The 22,176-nt window shown below is 42.0% G+C and overlaps 1 protein-coding gene across 1 annotated transcript; it reads left to right on the top strand.

Annotated features, from left to right (window-relative positions):
• Nucleotides 1–13,766: 13,766 nt before the first annotated feature.
• On the top strand, nucleotides 13,767–19,975 carry T265_09752 (hypothetical protein; the record flags this gene model as incomplete). The annotated part of the gene is made up of 3 exons (XM_009175923.1): nucleotides 13,767–13,792; nucleotides 17,383–17,452; nucleotides 19,592–19,975. 2 exons carry the CDS (start codon nucleotides 17,383–17,385, stop codon nucleotides 19,801–19,803), a joined length of 282 nt encoding a protein of 93 aa, XP_009174187.1.
• Between the last annotated feature and the right edge of the window lie 2,201 nt (nucleotides 19,976–22,176).

Below are 22,176 nucleotides of genomic sequence, written 5' to 3'. Positions count from 1 at the left end.
ATTTGCCTAACAATCCGGTATGTAGGAAAAAACTTTCGGTACGGTTGGATCTTGAGGAACTGGTCTTTTTGCGCATAGCACGAGTTTTCTTGGAGGTCATTACCACTAGTTCTTTTCCCAGTTTTAAACCGCTTTCAAATGAAGTCAAGTCAAGGAAGGCACTCGAAGGCCAACTTTCAGGGCGGTGACTACGATTTTTCAGGTTATGTTTACCGACGCTAAAGTGATAGGGTCGGACAGTCACATTTGCTTCAGGCTGTATACTGTTTCATGACCGAAGGACTGAAGGTGCGATAACCTACTTGTTTCTAGAATAACAGTAGTCAAACTGCAGATGCATCATCCGCATTACGAGTCAAAAGGTTCTGTCTACGTACCTCGTTGCTGACTCCTGTTCGAATGTTTCGAAATACTGAAGATGTTCATTCTCCAACATACCATGTGCCTATCAGTCGCTCCTGCCGCACGCGCCTTTCCCAATGATAGGCACTTTTTGTCTATTTTCCCCTTATGGTCTTAAATTGAATCGTGTCTCATTAGGTCACTATGGAAAGCATCCAAAATCGTGCAAAATATACGTCTTCGACCTTTCAACGGACTACATTCCACATGAGCAACTATGCTTACATCTTGGTCATGTGTTTTCCATCCTCTGGTTTACCTTTCGAAGCTCAAACAATCGTCTTCTCAAGATGCTGTTAAATATGAAGCAAAAATACTGACAATTGCACATTGCGGGAGATAAGTGTGTGATAGATTTTTATTGTGTAATTACTTGCCTTCATTATCTTTCATTTCATTCCAACTGTAGTTCTACCTTTATCTTGGTTCACATACTGACTAAGTACTCAGGTTTCCCTCTCAGCTAATCCAGTTGGACGAGACCTTTTCTCCATAAACTGAGCTTCGATCCTCATAACGGCATACCTCGAACGTTACCAGTCCAAAACTTGGTGAGGATGTTTCCAGACCATGCGTGTCATTAATGATGTTTATTTAAAATACAATTTTTCCTAACAAACTCCCCTCAAGTGAAGTTATTTCCCCACTCAAGACCATTATACCTCATTGTGAGTTCCGAATTGTAACTGATGTCTTTTGAAGTGTCATCCCCAAACCCCCAAAGAAAGCCACTCTAGGTGTCTCTAAGGCGCGATTTCTCCCCCCAGCAGAATTCTTGTTTTGGATTTCGTTGCTTGAAGTCAGTAACCTCAAGTTTGCTTACAAAATATTTGATGTTTCCCAACGTGACTTTCGGTTCTCCACAGTAATGGGACGTTGTGCAGAGGTCTTTTCAAAGCCAAACTCAGACAAACAAACAGGAGTGCTTCCGGGTACACTAGAACATAAGTGTGTTTGGCCAACAGCACGAGTGTGTTATTTGTGAACAGATCGTTTGCACACTCTAGAAATACTACCCTCAGATCTATTGCATTAAGCGAAGATGAGTGTGAACAGTGTCTTGCAATGCAGTAACGTCTCTTGTACATGTGAGCATGACAGCTAAATTCTACGTTTTGATAAACAAAGCTAGCCTACAGCCCATAGCAGATATCCACGGTAGCAAACATGCAGTAGTCCCAGAAAAATCACTGCCTCCCCCACTTATACTGGGACCACTTTTTTCCGGTGTTGGTTAGCCATCTTTTCACTCCTGGCAATGCCCACTCTCGGTGTCCACATGGCGCCATGTACCATTCCAACAGAGCAAGACGAGAAATTGATACACTGGGCTTTTGAGCATTATTACGCCCAGTGGCAATCAGATCAACGTGATTTATTGATTACCACGTAGGCGTTTCAACGTCATCGTCGAAACGGCCGCTCCTAATGCCGTCAGGAACGCCAGGTAAAAGCACCGGTGCTGCTTTTTACGACCTCGCTTCTCTCCGACCAATACCAACTAAATGAGGTGGGGAAACTCGTATTTTGGCATCTCAGTAAGACACTTTTGCACTCTCCTTTGTTGTGTTATGTTGGTAGATGAGTATGTGAATTACTGCATGAAAACCACGTCTTTGATTAAAGGTCTTGCGACGTTTTTATGTGGTGCATAAGTACTACAGTTTCTCCCTTCACAAAGTGTGCTTTTCAGCTAAGGTTACCTGTAGTTAATCCCTTGTGAGTTTTTCGAAGGGGCGCCTAAGAAATAGCAAGTGTCGTATGAGACAAAGATATCTTCCTTCAGGCTACCCTTAGAGTGGGAATGACAGGCATATTCTCTCGACCCCTTGGAAAGTTCGGTAAGAGATATATTTTTTAAAGGAGCGTCTCTTTAAAAGTTTTGCATTTGTCTTCTTTTGGAGAACCGCTTCAAAGGAATGGCCGAAAGTGAGTGTGTTCACCATAAACCGAAGGAATTATTATTCAACGGAAGTTATTCTCCGGAAATGAGCGGTTGGAACAACAACCGTGGATTCGTTCTCCGGAAATCGCTGTGACACGAAAACTTAAACCCGACTCTCACTTGATGGTGCCACAGCAGGTACATGTCTGCTGTCGAAAATTTCTAATTTGTGGAACTAACGGCTGTAGGCAGCTCCGAGATTAGAGTTGTCTCTCACTAAGCAACGTTGGCAACAAAGTGAGGGTGCAAGGGAGTCGCGCAAAAGTTCAGGCCCAAATGAATTTCTTTGATGCGATCCCAGTGGACATTAGTGAGGTTGCGCGCACCAAGCGAAGTTTAGGTTTGCATCGCAGCACAGTTCAACATTACTTACATGGCTGTTAAAAAATTTTTGACAGCCTTTTACCGGTTTCGTCCTTTACTCATCAGGCTGACGTGGTCCCTGAGTTTGTCAACCTTGTGTTCTACGTGAACACCAAGTTGTAAGCCAGTGAATGTTAGCAGGGGACTCAAATTTATCCCAGATGAAGCTCTCATTTATGACATCGCCATGTTTTCAGCAATCCTATTTATGTGGTGTTGTGTTTAGGAAATAAGCATCGATATTCTGAATATCATACCAGCTGGAAGATAAGGAGACCATTTTGTCGCGCATATTCAGTCGAAGACTGTCGTAAACCTGATTCGGCTATCGTTGCCTTGTTGACGGTGTCGGTGGTTGGTAAATAGGGTCCCTATAAAATTGCTTGTTGCGTTCCGGATATCACAAAGGACGGTGAAGATGTTAATGCACTGGTTTCGGTGTATCCATGTATTGTCGAAATTTGTGGTTCGTACTCCATCGTTTGTTGGTACGGTCCATGGAAGGTGTTCTCTCACTAAGGTCAGTTGAGCGGTTTTCCTCCATAGTTTTCAATAACGATTTACAAGAATGTGTTTCTTAGGGTGTATATCCCAATTTCAGTTTCTCGCTAAAACCGAGCCTACTTTTTGAAAATGCCCAAGCTTGATAATTGGTTGCAAGATCTGCATGGATTGTGGACCAATGTGGTTTCTAGCGACAGACTCTGGCTGCACTAGGGAGCAAGAATCTTCATTCGAGTCTTTTCGAGGATCTTCACCAAACGGTTGGCTGAATTGGGGAGAATTTACTTGAGAATTTTCGGCAACGCTGTTCGGGCAGACCGAGCCGTTGACCGTTTCATGTTAGCAGTGTGTCACAATGAGTGACTCCATAGATTTGTTTCAATAGTTTTTTTTGTTTTCCCACCTATGCTCGAGTATGGAATCATTGTTCTTATTATTAGTCTTTACACTTATATGGAGCTAGACTTTGACTTCAAACGAACTTTACTCACCTGAAATCCTAGATGTTTCAACACAGTTAATCTCGTGTCAAAATATTGTGCCTGTGTCCTGAGTTGACTTATCGTCGCGCCGAGGTTGTCCGACAGTGGTAGTCCACACATACATACGTCTGATTGGATGTACTTGCAATTAACATAGGTAAAAATGTAACCGGTATGAAGCACTTTTTATCTGTCCTTTCTGCCTATCAAACTGCTATCGCTGTATCGATTTGGCCCGTTTACACTCGCTTGTCAAGCATCGGCAATGCGTTTTGCGGTTCGGATACGAACAATGATTATTAAGGCGGTTGGATAACACGAATTCTTTTTAGTCAGTTTTTCAGTACACCTCGATTCACAGGTTTAACTGACTGTTTTTCGGAGTTTTACTTTGACCCCATATGCCACGAACTTATCAGAAATGTACTCGTGTTTTTTATACTTTTGGAACGCGATCCTACACCTGTCAACGCCTCTCTGCAGACCCTACTGAGTGAACTTTGTCTGTATCGGAACGGACAACTGACTGAGAGGTGTTTTTTTTGGAATCAAACTTGTTCCGAACATCGTTTTTGAATTCAGTCATAGGTGTTATAAAAATGAAACAGATGTGTGTATTTGGTCGTAGTCAGTTACAATTCAAACACTTATCCGTTACTATGAATGTTCTAGCCACACTGTTCATCAAATGTAAACGAAGCTGGATTGACTGTTGGTCCGGGAATTTGAAGCCGCCATACAACTACATTTCACATGGTCACTTCGCCTGCTGCTTACCACGGTAGACTACGATCCGTAGTGCACACAAATACGGACTCAGTACATCTTTCGATCGATTCAATCCCTGCTACTGTTCGTGGTCTCATCGTGTTTTTTTCATAGCAGTCACACCAATGTGATGTCTGGTATCATAATCATCCTCCTTGATCCCCCGGAGACTTAATTTATTATGTTTGGGGATGGCGAATCTATCACTAGTTCTACCGTCGAACTGCATTAATGAGCCCCTGGCTAACTATTGTCACATTCAATACCATTCCCAGGTATTTTCATCACAACCGGTGAACGTCGTGAGCCAATCGATTGGATGCCATTTTCCTCCGTATCCAGAAACCGACTTGATAGTTAATCGCCCCCGAGAAGTCGTTCGCCTGTAGAGCATACGAATCCCATCGCTACGATGCAAGATCTCATCTATCTAGAAGTAACACATTAATCATAAGTTTGCTGAAAACTCTTCGGCAAGCGATGACCGCCTTCACCCTTTGTGAAGCTCAACGAGTAGCCTCAGTTCCTAAGCTTCCGTTAGCCTGACGTTCTCTACTTGAAGGCATATTAGACGCAGTTCGCAAATTACTCTCATTGGTTTATCAATTTGGTTTTGGGAGACTCAACAGATGATGATAGTCTGTGTTGGTTTTCCTCATCAGTTTTTTCGAGGTAAGTTTCCTCACAAGAATTGGCAAGGATAGAAATCATTCGATGAACTTTTTCTGTTGGTCGGGAAATCAACAAGCTGCGGAAACAAAGCCATAGGTAACTTAGTCCACGTATGTATTCGAGGTTATTGTGAGAGCTACAAGATAAGGTCGCGATTCCCCGCTCACGTTAAACAGTTGGGAACCGAACCCAAGGGTATGGTTATAAGTTGATTTTTTCAAAGTTGTGTACTCAAAGCGTGTGGGTTTTCTAAAATTTACACGAAATGTGCGATGTTCACTCAACTTGTGTAAAATAAATTTGGGTGGGACAAGGTAGAGATCTGGATTGTTTCTACAAACCATGCTTACTCAATCCACGTGAAAACTTGTGCTCGTGTTCGTGTTTACCAATACATAGTGTGGGTAGCTGGAGGGAATGATACACTTCTGTTTCTCGGTAGTTGACGACGTTCCAATTACATAACATCAGCGTTAGTCTGAAATCATACTTCGCTTCTGTGTTCACTGATCAATAGCTTGCTACGTGGCATGAGACACTTTGGCCTTTTTTTGCAACACAATGTTACCTTAAAATTTCTTCAGTATTTCATCCAACATATGTTTACCCACTTGAGTCTCATAATGGAATGTTATTGAACACACTGCTATTCAACTGGTTCACAAATCTAGCTACGTAATTCTTTCCTAATTAACTGCTCACCAAAACAGAGTACCTTATGTACAACTCCACGCCCCAGTGGTTTTGTGTTCTCGGTTCCACCCTCTTCCTCGCATCACTGTAGCAAGAGTGATTCTACACATCTTTCTCGAAATTGGCTCTGTTTTACAGCTGCCTTGGTAATGGTCACGCCCAGATGACAGCCTTCAAGACGCGCTTAGTTCTTTTGGTAAGTATAACGCGTTCCTAGAGGGAAATATAGCAGACCTACTCCTGAGAAGGTTTAGTGGTCGAAAGTACTCGGATTTCTGTCACCACTTGTCTCGCTTTTCAGATTCTACCTTCGAGATTATGGCACCCAGATCCAACGAATCCTCCCTGCACTACTTCCTGTGAAACAGCTCACCACTCATTTTAATCCTTACCTAACCTAGCCATGATTCACTGTTTGCTTTGTAATATTTTTTTGGATTTCTTTGTCTTAGTTTATGCTGCATTGATCAGTCTGATCTCACACGTGAGTGGACTGGCGAGTGCGTGCTAACTGCGAATATTTGGGTCCGAAGGCATAATAGCAATTTAGTCTGAAGGTCTGAATTCACCCAACGTAATTCCAACGCTGTTCCGTCCCGTGTAACTTACCACTCGAACGCTACACCCAATTCAACCTTCGAACAAGTTAGCTGAATTCCATAAGTTGCCTCACTATGTTGCGAGAAATCGTATCTTACTGTAACGACGCTGTGGGAGATGGATGTCTGATTCTGATGTAGAATTTCCTTCAACATGGCCTTTGTTACCTGGCTTACGAAGAACTGCTGATAATTAGTAATAGTGATTTATATTCTACGACCGTGTTTCGTAACGTCCGTCCACTTTGGTTTAAACGGTCGACCCTTTCGTGGTACAGTAGACGTGGTTTTCATATTTGAGAATTGCGCTTTTTCCATCAGCTTGCCATAAAATCAGGTTTTCTTTTCGTGGGAACACAAAGATAGTAATATGGGTGAAAAAAGTAAATCCATCTAGATTACCTCAACTCGTTTGAAACCCAGAAAAAACTCGAATCTTGAATATCATTATGGAATATCCCATCGGGACATAATAGTATCATCGTTCAATCAGGGGGACCGGAACAGATGCCACTCTTCAGACGGTCGATTTTTCCTAGATTTTCATTTGAACTGCATAAGTTGTCACCATTTGCCTTCAGAGATGGCTGTCTAGCGGGCAGAAGTGGAATTTTTAAGATAGTTTGAAACCTCTGGACCGAGGAATCTTTTTCAGGAGGTTAAATTCACTTGTAAGCTGGTTCGCACAGGCCAGGTCAATAACCGATCGGGTGTCTATAGACAGCGCTGTATGCGTACGGCGAATTGTGCAACTAAACAGTCGTAAAAACAAACAAACCAAATGTAAAGCTTATTCCGTAAAAAAAAACGATCCCACCTCTGCTGCGGGGGTGAAGTGAGCACTCCACGTACAGACCTGATATCCCTAATTTTGATGTGGCGAATTCATTTGTCATAGCGTCTTAAGTTACACTCTCTTCCATCATCATTCTCCAGCGAGTCATAGAAAACAATTGGCTATCTAACAGCAGTTGTTTAAATAAACATTTCCTTGCCACCTTCTGCTGCGAACAGACTTCCTACGCCTCAAAAGTCCTGAAATTTCACAAGCGAATTCAACTGTCAGCCAGTTTTCTTCTGTAAGGTTGTCAAGGATTAACTGACACGACAAATAGCCGTCTAGTTCCTGTGTTCACTGTCTATTGTGCTTCTTGGTTTAACTGGACACCAGTATGTGCCTCTTAATGGGCTCTGAGCTTTGATAGTTAAGTAAGTTTGTGCGGTGGCTTGTGTTGCGGTCAGTATGCACAGATCCATGTACCACTGGACAGATTTCCGATGGCTGTCGTTTTTGCGAGTGGGTAATTATGACTCCGGCACGTGTCAGGTATACGTCGATTTCGTGAAGCTATCGTAGTGCGATGAACCTTTGCACGATGAACCCGTTTGCAGTGGCTTAGGTCTTAATCTGCTGTAGACCGCCGTCCATCTGAACCCGACTATCCCAGTGATCCAAATTATCGATCATTGGCAATGGTATACGAGAGCAGTCGAAACATTGAGAAGTAACAGGAGTGTACTTGTATGCACGGATATCTCCACGTCGTTTGATGTGGCAAACTTTTACATATAGCATAGTTGATCACGTGCATATCTCTGAAACTCTAGGGTTTGAATACTACTTAGTAGTCTAAATTGTTTTACGAAAATTGCTATCGTTCGTTTCGGTTAGCACGTAGTTCGACCTCTCGCATAAGTCTTTTTCTAAATCTGGGTTAATGGGTGCATTGCTCTGTTTGAAAAGTGGGTAGGTAGAAACTATTTACTCTTATATGTGTAAGTCCATTCGAAATAATTTTCCGGTTACTAGTTAACGGATGAAGTAACTAGTGTTAGATGAAACTCTTATACCACAAAGACTGATAGACTGGTGACCAGATGGACTCAGTTTCGACCAGTTCGGACAGTGGATCCCCAGAACGAATGTAACTGTGGGTACTTGATTAAAATTTAAAATTAAATTAGTTTGTGAGATGGATTCTCTCGGGTAGATTGGAGTTTGTCCTGGTCGAAATTCGCCCATTACGCATATGTTACATTTTGACAAAAATGCGCACGTGACTCTGGAGACACTTCATTTAAAAAACTCATTCACAAAGGCTCGTCAAGTGTGTGCTTCAAACCAAAGAGTAAAGTGCCAACTGGAAGTGCATTTGAGTGGAAAAAATGCGTCTGAATTCTTTTGGATGAATTCCGGCCAGAGACTGTCAGAAACTAATTTGAAAGTTGTGGGGTGTTGTAAAAAGGGGGATCTTAAGCAGGTAGAAGACATCTCCAAATTCCATCTTCAATACGTCTCTAGTACACGGAGCAATTTTCGCTAATTACGAGCGTTTCGTTCAAACTAACAAATTAAGATCGGTTTGTTCCTTTCACCCATATCTATCAGAACCAAGTACGGAAAATTGGTAAACACAACTGTAGAAGGTTGGGTCCGCCAGGAGAGGGAGGTTCCAAGAATTGTGGAGTGTGCGAGCTCTGTATGGCTCTGTAAGTCGCAATATCGCACAAAGTTTCTTTCAGCAGTTGTAAAAGTTACCATGCTACCAAGATAGGAAGAATCGTTCTTGGTGAAGGGTATCGGAGCCTGTCATGTTCACAGAAAATGGCCGCTAAAATTACACTGGAAATTGGCCACCTAATATCGTTTCGACATTTAGCATGGGACACATTTAGGTCTTGCGTTCCGAATGAAAGATGTAGATAGTAAAAACAGCATGATATAAAATTAGTTAGATACTAGTGTACTGCTTCTATCCAGAATCTGACGATGTATGTCGGGAATACGCAGTTTATTTGCATTCTGACTAGTTTACATTACGCCTCGTATAACACGCCTTCCAGTTCCACTTACCTTTTCAAGCTACTTTTTATCAAAGTAAAAAATATTATTTTACAATTGGCTTGTTCGAAATCCCATAGGTTCCTGGGAATTCGTTCGGTTCATTCTTCCCACTTCGTGGTTGTCTGGAACAATATTACATCGATTAGGACACCAGCAATGCTGTGACCCGCTTTGAATAAAAGTTATTAGATCGCAACGGAGTCATCGCGTACCAGAATGTTCAAAGACAACAATCCAAACCAGTCACAGTCTACAGAAGGTCATCCGACCTTTGTAAACAAGTTGTGAGATTTCAGTTAGTATACACGCTACCCTAGTCAGTATTGCAATATCACATGTTAGAAAGGTCACGCTCGGAACAAAGTTATCACCAGAATAATTGAACCTGTCTGGTCATCGATCTACGAGTGTGTTTGGACATCGACTATACGTCCTTGTCATACCTACCGCAGGATATTGCAACAATATATTGTGAGCCGTTACGTCATTTATGGCAAACCTGCGAGCCGATCACGACTGCCGTTTTAGCTTGTGGTTTATTTCTGGGGTTGCCCTTCATCTACGAAACAAATGCAAATTTGTTTCCAGGTTAACATATGTCTTAGGCGATCGTGAACACCTTAGCGAAGATAACGTGAGACATTACCTTTTACCGATTTCCTTTCAATCAAGCTGGAGGACAATAATGAATACAAGCCACATAAGTTCAGTTAGCCAAAACACTTGATTACAGTCTGAGCGACAGGTGGCACGAAGACTTTTCGGATACTGTTATTCCAATATCTAGAAAGCAAATTTCGTTTGGATATATGGATGTCACTCGAATCAACGGATTCGCGCGTACATACTTGGCATTCAACGAAGGATACATCTGATGATTCTCTATTCTCAAGAGAACCGGAAACAAGTCTGCGAGTCGGACTAAAATAGCAGATAAGATTTAGGTTTTTCACATTCCCGTTTCATGTAAGTGGCCCACTGTCGCCACCCCTCTAGACAGAAAACTTCAGGCTATGTTACTGTCACATTCCTCAGGCGAGGCTAGGTGAGCAATGGTTATCGTATTCAGTGGTTACATACGACTGTCTTGTCCTAACATCTCCTGGAGTCTTAATTTCATTTCAGTCAGCTGCAAACCGAAGGAGTCAAGTATGAGGCAAGACCCAGTAGTTAGTGCACGGTTTCCATTGAATGCTATTAGGGTTAACATAGCTTTTAGTAACGCGAACAGAAAAGAGACGGGCCTCATAAGCGCAGCAGGAGGAAATTCCATAGAAATTCAGTAGCCAAAATTAAATTCGTGATGAATCAGTAGCAAGCCAAATCCCTCAAAATGGTCATTCTTAATAGGAGGAGTGTATTTCAAGGGAAAGGCAGGTTGGCAGAGGTTAACTCAACTCATTTTGTTGCCTCTTTCTCACATCACAGTCCAGCTATTGGTTAAAAAATGCATTCAGAGTAAATTATTTCGTGCTTATTTTTATTTCTTACGCACTCAGGCGAGTTAGGGTAGTTTTTAACGGAGGTTTCTCTAGACTGAACAAGCTCCTTCAGAAAGTTTTACATTCTAGAGAGAATGACCTCTGTTGTGAAGAAATCGGTCCAACCGGTTGGTCCATCTCACTGAGTTTATTCTCACTAATATTGGTACTTTTTAAAAAGCCATCTCAGTTTCACATAGCGAAAGATTATGTTCTAGGAAACATGCTTCTCTGTGCTAACCGACTATTCTCAAGGCCAACAGCTCCCGATTACAAGGCCGACCGTCTACAGCACCAGCAACATGAAGCTCTATGAGATCATGAAATGTGCTGTCAAAAGAACCAGAGAACAGCTCTTCATGCATTGCGTCTTACATTAGCTGAATCGAAGCTTAATTTAATTATGCTAATTCCTCGTAGTCATCCTCTGTATCTGACTGTGAGGTAAGGTGTCATGTTCAACTTTGACAGCTGGGCCCACGATGGCCGGGTTGTTTGTTTTACATTACATGGTGTCTAATAAGCGCGAATCAATGTTTTGGCATGTTGAACACCACGATATTTGGCCTATTCGTTTGAATCCAGTTAGACTTACACGTGCGTCTAGCACCACACAATATGTAGCAGCAGGAAAATTTATTATTATTGTCTCACCGACTTTATGTCCTCGTAACAAGCAATTCGTTGCACCCTGAAATGTGCTCGAAATTGGCTGTGCTGTCCATGTGGCAAGCCATCTGAATGTCGTGAATCAATGCTCTTTGACAGACACGTCGATGGTAGCTTTCATCCCGTCAAAATCTCTTAACTGTCATAACACGACGAAAAGGAAACCATCCGATTTTAGCTTAACATTAAACCGCATTTAGAAGGCGATGAAGGAATCTGCGATATACTACTTGCTGAAAATTCCGTTACTACATGGGCACACCCTGTGTTACTTCAGGCTAAAAACACATGAATGTCCGAGTATGAAAAGGCAACCTTGTTACCCTTCGTTCGATGTTTATTAGAATAATGGTGGCAGCTCAATCGTGGTCATCCCGACACCCCAGTTTGTGCTCGCGCAGGCATAGTCACATGCTTCTCACACGTTTAGTAAATGGTACGAATCTCCGCACAATAAATGATATACATCAATGAGTAATATCGGTAGCGAAATTCCAACCTATTGCTTCCCGCTTAAATATGGACAAACCGAAAGAATCGCTACGGTAGGGATAAGAACTGTCCACACTATGACGCTGAAACGATTGTTGAAATATTCCGGAGGTGGCCCCAAAGTGGGCAGTAACCTTTCTGAAATGGTCGGAATTCTAGGGTTTTCTTAGCATTTTTTATCTACTATAACGAGCTTATGGATGTATATGCATCCGGAGATAGTGTGAACTCTAATCCGTTCACACTCCCCGCCCGTGACCTCTAGAAGACCAAACAGCTGTAACTCTCTCTCTCTCTGTAGCTCTCTCTTTATGTACCTCTGTCAGCTTCTCAGAATTTGTGACGGAACCCCATGCATGTATAATGTGATTCGGCATTGGAAATCACTTACCATACGTTAACTGAATTCTCCATCTTTCTCACCTTATTGAGTATGCCTAAATCGATTTGGTCGACTCTTAACCCTGACTGTTTGCTGTATAAATGGAAGATGTGCCTGAACAATATTTGTGTTTTATAACAGAAAGAAGCAAAGCAAAGGTCTGGCAATACGAAAAGAGCTTGTTTTTCTTTGCCTTTGAATGGACAGAATATTTCGAATTTCGGCAAAGAGGTCTAGTTAGGGAATGGTGGTGTACGTAAGGAAGACAAAATACGAGTGTTGTACAGTTTAGTTTTGCACGGTTTTTCGTAGCTGCATGTGGAACATGGCCTGAAACGTGCTTCTGAGCTCCAACCACAAGTGGTCCCTCGTTAGAGTAATGTCCTTTGAGTGAATATGATTTGAACTAAAGGCTAGTTCCCACTAAGGATGACCGCGGTCATAATTAGAGGCCACAGAGACATACTAGTGGCTAAAATTATATTAAAACCTGGAAAGATCAGAACCTATACTGCAAGCGTGTTCTACGGACCCGCTTGTCGGTACACATCTGATGTGGATACCTTTGACAGCGGATAAATCTCGCCTTGAAAGAAGGTCACAACCCTAAATCCCCCAAACCTCTGTAAGCGTATTCCACGTGCTAAACGGAAGACTATTGGTTGTCTAAAACGTCAACAACCTTTTTGGTGGACTAATTTGCTTGCCTCCCCCTGAGAGTCAAGGGGGGTCGAGAATGAGAATATGATATAATCTTTTTTTATAAAATTGATGAAAAATATAGCCTCCTAAAACATGCTCGCTATTTTCATTTTTCTGTTTATACCATTGTAAATTTTAGCTGCTGCTCTCTTCTTTCAGATTTTTAACCGCAGATCATAACTTTCTGGGCAATAAGGTAGTGAGTGAAACAAAGTCACTGAAAACGCCTTTGTTGATGAATACCGCACACACTTAGTTATGGTCATAAAAGTATCCGTTCATAACCCAAGGGTCACATTTCTGCTTTTCGTACGAACATAAGGTAGATTTTCACATAATCGATGTAGTGTAATGATTTGGTTGTAGTTATGGAGCAGAAATGACAGTAGGAATTTTTTGTCAGTATATCCGCCGAAATACAACACGGAAACACAGCCGGACTGTTGCACAGGAATTTGTCCTCCCACATATCAGTGATCTGCTTGTTAATAGGTTCCAGTTCGCTACACGACCCTGGTTGAAAGCATAAATTATTTATTATGCAGTGAGTGGTTCGTAAACCCTTCCCTAGTTTGCACTTCCGCATAATGCTTGTTGAGATAATCGAACTTCAAACAAACAACTAAATAGCGATGCCATGCAGCAACGCATCACCGAGGGGAACTCAGTGGAATTGGAGGGATGAGCACAGTGCTAATTACACGCTTCCGGTACTGCCCAACTGTATAAATGGACTTGCTACTTCGCAATGGAGACCGTCAACAAAACCGAAACAATCGTATTCTGGGATCAGGTATGGCTACTGTTGAAAAATTCATAGAATAGTTTTGAGAGTAACTAGTTACATTTGGCTTTAACGTCTTTGTTTAATCATTTTTACTGTTCATGGGTATGGCATTATATTTATTTATCGTATGAAGGTAGCATAAGTTGCGTTTTATGTTTTAAGCGCATATACTACAAGAATTACTGTGCGCATATGCAAAACTTGTTAGGTTAAGTTTTTACTTTTGTCGTACATCGTAGGAACCCGAAGAAGTCCGTTAAACTACATTATATTTGCATCCTGTGAACAGAATAGTCGTAGAGGAAGAGTTTCTGGAGAGCCTTTGATATATAAACAACTTTTCGCCCCATTCGAACAAAAAAACGGATACTATAGTAAGAGTTCTTTTCGGATTATCAGAAGACCGTAGATTTGACCTCACTAGAGATCTTTTACAATGGATCACCGTCTATCTTTGCACTTCGCATGCTGCCTTACAAGAATCGAAACACATTCAGAGTGGTTAGTATCATGCCTGACAATGCGTTTCAGTGCCACATCAAGTAGACAAATATTTATATTTTATCGATCAGCTCTGTTATTTTTTCGTTCGGAAGCTGTTGCTTAGCAATGTTCAAATGTGAATTGACTTTCAAACCCTAGAAAACGGACTGTGTATTTGCGTACCAAAGTGCGAATTTGCTGAAGCTAGTGCTTTTAGAAAGCAACCAACAACAGCCACCTTGAGAATTAGTTCAACCTGACGAGGCGTATTCGTCACAGAATACGTGGTCACATCGTATAGGATGGTTTCTAAGGGACAGCAGCATTTTTTCCAGATTATGGATTAAAGTTTATCGGAGCAGGTGAGAAGGAGTAGAGGAACATACTACATTATCCCAAAAATGCCGAAAGACCGTTGTGTCGCCAACTGGGAAGACAGGGTGTTCGCAAATATGTGGAATCGCCCAAATAGAGTACATTAACGCCCCTTAGTCTAACGTCATGCAATCGTTTATATCTAATAATTTCATTTGAATCTCCTCATAGGCTACTAGCCTCCAAAGGGACAATCAGTCCTAGGAGCTTCGAGCTGAAAACTACATATGGCAAAAACACGTAGGCCGGTTAAAACGCAATATCGATTCTACTTTATATCTCTTTATCTCAGTTCACTATCAGTTTGGCGTAAGTCCCGGTTTACGGCTGGAAGCAAATGACGAGGTATCAATAAAGCAGCTCAAAGGTTCAGGCGAGTTTTTGCCAACCTAACTTATCTAACAGCTGACATACGTTCTCAAAGTTCATATTAGCATGCATAATAAGTGTAATGCTACATTTACGCATAGATTATTATTTTGTCATTAAAATCTTCTACTTGCCTGTAAAGGGTGCTTAGATCGTGCATCAGACCCAGTTAAGCTGAACACTACAGTTGTGCACATGACAGGAACGAAGTACTTCCAATATCTTGCCCACATAACCAGTTTTTCAATCCTAAAGTATACTTCGAACTACTGCCAAAATTCAGTATAATTTTAGTGCGACCCCAAGCAGATATATTCCGATGAACATCCGGTGGTGAATATATGATTACCAATATAAGGATATATAAGCATAAGCGATATCAAAGTGTAAGCAAGAGGTCCCGAGTGCACTAATCTGCTCACCCCATACAAAGCGCCTTACCTAGGTGGACCGTCTACCTTGTTTTCTATGAGATGGAGAACAACGTCTGCAGAACTTTATGAAAAGTGAGGATGTCCAACTGAGGATAGGTGATGTTTTCTCTAAATTTCTTAGCTTATTTGTTGAATATGCGGTGATGATGCAGTCAGTCTCGAATAGCTGCAACCCCACTCCTTCTCATACGAACGTTTCATGTTACCTAGACAACAGGCCCATGTACACGTACACTTAAACAACCGAGTCAGAAGGGAATCACAGAAAGGAGGTCCAGGGTTGGTTTTTTGGTACAAACGAGCAACCCGGACAATATAGCCAATAAGTCACACACAAAAATAAAGGTATGAGTTGGAAAAATAACTTAAAAATAAGTGCAACTCGGTGGTGTGTTGGGGCAGTAATATAGGTTACTTGAATAAACAGCCGTACTTATGCGTAAGTGCGATCGCAGTGGTTGGTAAAGTTTCCACAAACATTTCTTTTAATCGTCAATCTAAGCAGATTAGCGTTCCTTATCCCCACGGTCCACAAGCAAAAATTCAGGAGATAATGCTGTACTGAGCGTTTCACTCAGAAATTTACTGCAACGGTATTCGGTGCACCCTAGTTTTTCATAATTTGAGTAGTTGTCGACGTGATGAATAAGTACAATCCTAGAATAATCACGCGGAACTTTAAAATATGCCACATTACCGAATGATTTTTCAGTCAGTGGAGATTTTGACCCTGATTATGGAAGCCCAACCTTTTTGGACGCGTGATCAGCTGAACTATGGAACCACTGAGAATTAATCTTATGGGTGTGTCGAATCTTCCTGGATTGATTGATTTTGAACAGTCACACCCGTAACAATCGTTGATCAGAATAGTTGGTAAACAGTTTGTCAATCAAATTTAGTAAATGTCCCATTCTTGATACCAAATTTTGGTTCTATTTTGCTCAAAATGGTACATTGTTTATCCGCATATGTACAAATCTAAGTTCTGAGGACGTGTTAGCTCACCTGAAAAGCACAGTGCACCCTTCATTCTGCCATCCACTGCAACGTTCCACGTGCCTGCCATATTGTTGATACCTTACTGACTTCCTCCGACAGACATCAATTGCTCACATATTATCATTGAGTAGTATTATCACGGCCGTGAACTTTGAAAATCTTGCAAAAGTCAGCTTCTGGACAAGCTAGGCATCAGTGGAACAGCTTATCTGTCACCAGAATGGGGTTAATGTGAGCAAAAATAATAGACGATTCAGGATAGACCCTATTAGGGTAACTGTGATCTCAAGTAATTTAGTGGCTAAAGTTCATCAGTCAGTAGCCACAACTTACGAACAGACGACTCCGAAGAAGCATTTCTTAAGATCTGTAGTCCTCACCGGGTTTCGTCAGATGGACTAAACATGATCCAACTGTCTTACATTCAAATTCAAACTCCGCACGATTACCCTGGAGTTCATGCCTTCATCGGTGTCATTTCAGCGTTTGGTATGGCTTACCGGTTGATTTACACAGTGATTGAATCGAAGATCCAGGGAGTGCGCTCCTAATCTGTACATAAGTCCTCAATGTGCTTTGTCAACAATCTGGAGTGCTTCTTTCCGTGCACTTCCAGTCGTGCTTTCTGCAACCACACGGTGTCAGAGTAATGTTACTGGAAGGACATACGTTAACCAAACGCTGTAATTTCAGCTGATCAACGTATGTTTGGAATACTGGCTTGGAATTCGACCGTTAGTACAAGATCCAGACCCATAATCACTCTGATTTTTGAGCACTCATTGTCATATGTGAGATTTCTTACTACATGGAAAAAAATTTGTCCATATATATCGTCGAGAAATCAAGCGTCCAAATCCACTATGGAAACGGCTTGTTACTTATAGCTGGTTGTTATGCCATCAAGCATTTGTTGCCCTCTTTCCTTTTCAGATGACGCGCATACTAATTTTATCGAGCTTGGTTATCTTCGCCTTAGTACTCGATAACTGCATGGCCAGAGGTGAGGCTTTTCGAATACTGTGTGCACTACGGTAGCAGAAGTGTTCATACATTGCTGATCCACTTCTAATCACCAGACGTTTGCGTGTTTAACTGCTTAATTGGTTATTGCGTGGTCCAGACTCTCTGGAGATTCATTGAATGCGCACAACTGATGATTTCCATTAAGGATGGTACAACTATGCAGTGTTCCCCGGTTTTTCAGCATGGTTTTTATTTAGCATTCACAAATCCCCTCACATTTCAAAGTGTACAGTCTAGTTATAAATTCAAGTCCCTTTTATACACAGAACCCATAGCATTCAGCGTTGATGTCCTTCTAGTTTGTCCTGACTAACACCGTGACATACAATTCTCCTATCTATCTGTCTTTCCTCACTCGACCTATGCTCAGTCCTCTCTCATTCACGTTTAGATCGTCATCTCATTAGGAGCTCGCCGACTGACTGACAAACGAGCTAACTACTTGAATGTACTACTATAAGAGCCAAGTTGGTGAAAATAAGTAAATATTTTCCAAGTAAACAATAAGCCAGACGTAGCTTAACCGCAATCTTTCCTACCACCAAAATGTATCCATTTTCACTAAAGAATTCCATCTACACGACCTGTAGTCCAAAAAGAACAGAACCTCATCCATTCCGAGGAATGCACATTCGTCATTCATAAAGTATAGTTGTTTTTTGAGACTGCCACTAACAGGGTTACACTTCGGATCCCTCCGGATCAACTTTGCGTCATAACAAAGATGAAATTACTCGTGTGGCTGAATTTTCGCTATCGAAAATCATAACTACCTGAGATAAGCTTTCAAATCCCTACCTTGGTAAGATGCAAATGACGCTCGTCATGGACTAAACGATTTCTGTGCATTGTCAAAATATTTATCACTGTATTAAATTTGCTAGATGGGTTGACGGAAGTCGGCAACGTCTTATCGAACTCTACCGTTTCACTGCAGTAGCACAGCTGTACCTAGTCCTTCGGATAGGCAGGAGGAGACGTATTTGAAGTATGTTTATAGACTGTTTCGGTCAGCTACCGTTAGCCACATCCTATGAAAATTTATGCCTATATCAAAGATTGCGTTCAGTTCAAGAATACTGGTCTAGCGATGCTCATCTGTAGGTTTTATAAGGATCTGATCCATTTTAATTACTTACCTGCCTGGCATCAGGATAGCCTTAGCCGCCACAGCCTTAGTAAAAATGAAAAAAGACTGAAATCTCCATAGAAGAAAACGTTGGTAGCTCAGGTAGCGTAGATGGTGGTCGTTGGCTTGTTCGCTGAGCTGGGCAATTTGATTGCAGACGTTTCGTCACCAATCGAGGTGACATCATCACTGCGTTATTGGGGAGCGTAGTAGTACGAAGTGGTGGGTTGGTGGTTGTGCACAACCACAGTGAAATTTCCATGTTTGTCAGTGCTCGTCTTGCATTGGCCGTCGCAGCTGATGTACGAACGCAGAGGTTTGGTGTGAACGGGAATGTTACTACCTGGAATTTGCAACCTCAAAACCTACTTTCGATTTGAAACTAACACATCCAGACCATTAGTTACCCTCCCTCTCCAACTGCTCCCGCTTCTTACTTCTTTGTTGAAGTTGGACTGGTAGAGCCTATGGCCTATTGAAACCTCCAGAATAAATGAAACCAGAAGGAACACCGTGTCACTGTCGTGGTGTGGGAGTCCATAAGGAGAGTTGGTTTGGCCCACAGAAAGACATACTGCGTTCTTACCCCGCTGTTCTTTCCCATTTGACTCCGTGATTACCTACGATTTCTAAGTAGTTTGGTTCATAAATAATTTAGCAGAATAAGCAGACAGCTTGAAACCTGAAATAAACCTAAACGTCAACACTCCATTAATATCGGCTCATACTGGAGCAGCAAGTTGCAGTTATTGAAGATGCACTTTCATTTTAAAATTAAAATACTGCCAAAACGGAAGTCGCAAACGCTTCCCGGCTATAATATTCTTACCCTGCATGTGTTTTATAAAGTCTGCTTCGTTTTTCACTCAAAACCTTGTTCAAGCTGCTGAAATAATTTCACTGATGTAGTACCAAGTATTAGGACTTTAGAATTGTTGACTTACCTTACTTTTCATACACTTCACTATGCGTTTATGCTTTCTTCAGACAGCAAGTGGGTCACTTACAGGGGTCAACAATCTTACCCAGGATATCGTCAAACCAGTCCTGTCAAAACTCACAACAAACCAGCGAGACCACCGCGACCAGCGGTCCCACCACGGGCAGATATTCGGGGTGTAAAATTATATGGACCTCGACGCAATGAGAAAGAATACCGAGAAGGTCTCAGCGAACTTGCAGGACTGATGGATATGTGACACCTGCTTTGGAAACTGTCAAGCTTATGACTGTTCAGCTATTCTCAGTATTGTCTGTATCTTGTTTGAAGCTTCAACACTGTAATGCGTTGTTTACGTATGGTCACAAATCGCTTAAATAGATGTTGTTCTTTGTGTTCTAAAACCGACTATATACATACCTCAATATGAATCAACTTAATGGTTGTTTTGAGCAACATCCCTTAGTTAAAATATGGTTGAGTATCTAAAGGCCTTCGGCCATAACGTTACCTCTGACGAATGACATTTTGTGTTGATGTAATAAATAGAAAATATGCTCGCTTGTTACCGCCAGACGCAAGCAAAGTTCAACCGAAATAACTGTCTTTGGCGTAAGATTCTAAAACTTGTCATGATTGCCTCGCCTTTTGAGGTCTGCGGGGAATGTTGAATTAGCTAGAAGGTGGTTTGAGAAACAACCGCAGATAACAAGCTAAATAAAAATCAAGGTGTTCCTTCCATACATGAAACTTACATTCACATGATTTGAGCCACGACTGGGTGAAATAGAAGTTTTCAGCAGCTCACGGTGTGTCCATCGTCAAGTTCATGAATTTCTTCGTCAATGGATACCAGAGTTCCCAACAGATTTACGTATACAGCATTGCTTTTTTAGTGGGGTAGTTAGGACTCCAAAGAGTAGGTTGTAACAAGACACACCTTAGCAGAAGAGTAGTCTTCCTTGAAGATCACACATTTCTCAACACGGTCAAAGTTAAAAATTAAAGCTGCTATGTCTACAGCTGTTGACAGAGTAGAAGCAGACTGCGAAAATATATAATTTCTTATCTCCCAAGGAATACGGTAGATTTGCAGTTTCATCATGCCCTACAATGAGCGAAAAAGCATAAATGCTTCGCCTTAGGAAAGCGCATTCCTGAAAAAGCGTATCGCCGAGACGCGGAGTTAGCCGCTTAGTAACCTACTCCAATCTGAGCGCATCCTTAGACGACTGCGTGAGATTTTGTTTGGGGCTGATACCTTATGGCAAGCCTTTCTAAGGCTCTTAAGAAGACCACCTAAGATACCCTCGACAAAACAAAACCCCACAAAAACAAGATTAGTGACTGTCGAAATGGGCTTTCCCGTGTAAATGTTTCAAGTGTGACGTGATAAACAAGTGTGTTTTCGATGTAATCAGGTTTCCAGTGTTTTGGTTTGAATGTTACCTGCCATAGCTGCCCCCTTCTGAAGTACATATGGAGGGACCATACAAAAATGGCTTCTTCAGGGCTAATTGCAGTGGTCCATGCAAACCTCAATGAAGTGTGATCCATGTCAAGCAGCGAACTCTTTGCGAATGAGCATCTTGGAATAATTTGAGTGTTCAGGAACGGAATGGACACACAGCTGAAAACTTTACATAACCAGATGCACTAATTTATCCAGAAAGCGTAGAATACCTTTCAGTCGTTGGTTATGAACACTAGGAACGTAAAAATTTTGCAACCACATTCTGGTAAATAGAAGAGGGAAACCCAGGATTCAACAAAACGTAAGACTTAAATTAAGGCTTGTTGTACCTGTACGCATACGCAGCAAGCTTGTTAGTGAACTGGAATCAGGCGGATACTTCTTCGCTAACCGCACTCAACACTGGCCCCTTTATCGAAGATGGTGGTTATCACATTTATTCTCTAGTTGTTTGGAGCAGTCCGCTTTTCTCCAGATACAACCAAATAAAGCAGATAAGGGATGACAAAACGCTACACCGTTATCCTCGAGGACGAATAGTGAGAAGTCTTCTGGATTAGGCGCATGGTGGTGCTTGATAGAACATATTTGGGAACAGACTTCCGAGGCCATGGGGGTTACAGGTCCATCGACCAGGATTCTAACTAATGTCCGGTAGAAACGGTATTTTCCTCAGCTTAGTTCTCGGTCTGAGCCTCCCAAGCTGGCGTTCACGTCAAAACAACCACCAAAGGTGCACAAGGTCTCTTAACGCCCAAAACGAAGTCAAGAACAGTTGTACAGCGCTTCGTATATATAGCATAAACGGTTATAAATTTCTGGAATTTCTGACGCGTTCTGGATGCGCTATTGGCAACCGGCAATTGGCCAACACAGGGTCAGGATTGGCTGTTGGGTCAAGATTGTTAACCAATCAGATCTCGCCTTGATGCCGGGCGGCCAAGCGTCCCGAATTCTGGGCCAACCTCGAGCGGGCCAGGCTTCTCGGCCGTAGCAGCGCCTAAAGACGTGCCGTATAGTGGGATACGCGTGGATTCCTGCCTAACACCCCCCACTCGAAGTTTGTTGACGTAGCTTCGAAGCCGGGGTTTCGCTTGCAGTGGCCTCACTAGTTTGCGGATCCTGTCTGTCCAGCGTCGCGGTTGTAATCCGTGCTCA

The sequence above is a fragment of the Opisthorchis viverrini genome, assembly GCF_000715545.1.
Source record: "Opisthorchis viverrini unplaced genomic scaffold opera_v5_299, whole genome shotgun sequence".
Lineage (NCBI taxonomy): Eukaryota > Metazoa > Platyhelminthes > Trematoda > Opisthorchiida > Opisthorchiidae > Opisthorchis > Opisthorchis viverrini.
This window is presented reverse-complemented; position numbering and strand designations above follow the sequence as displayed.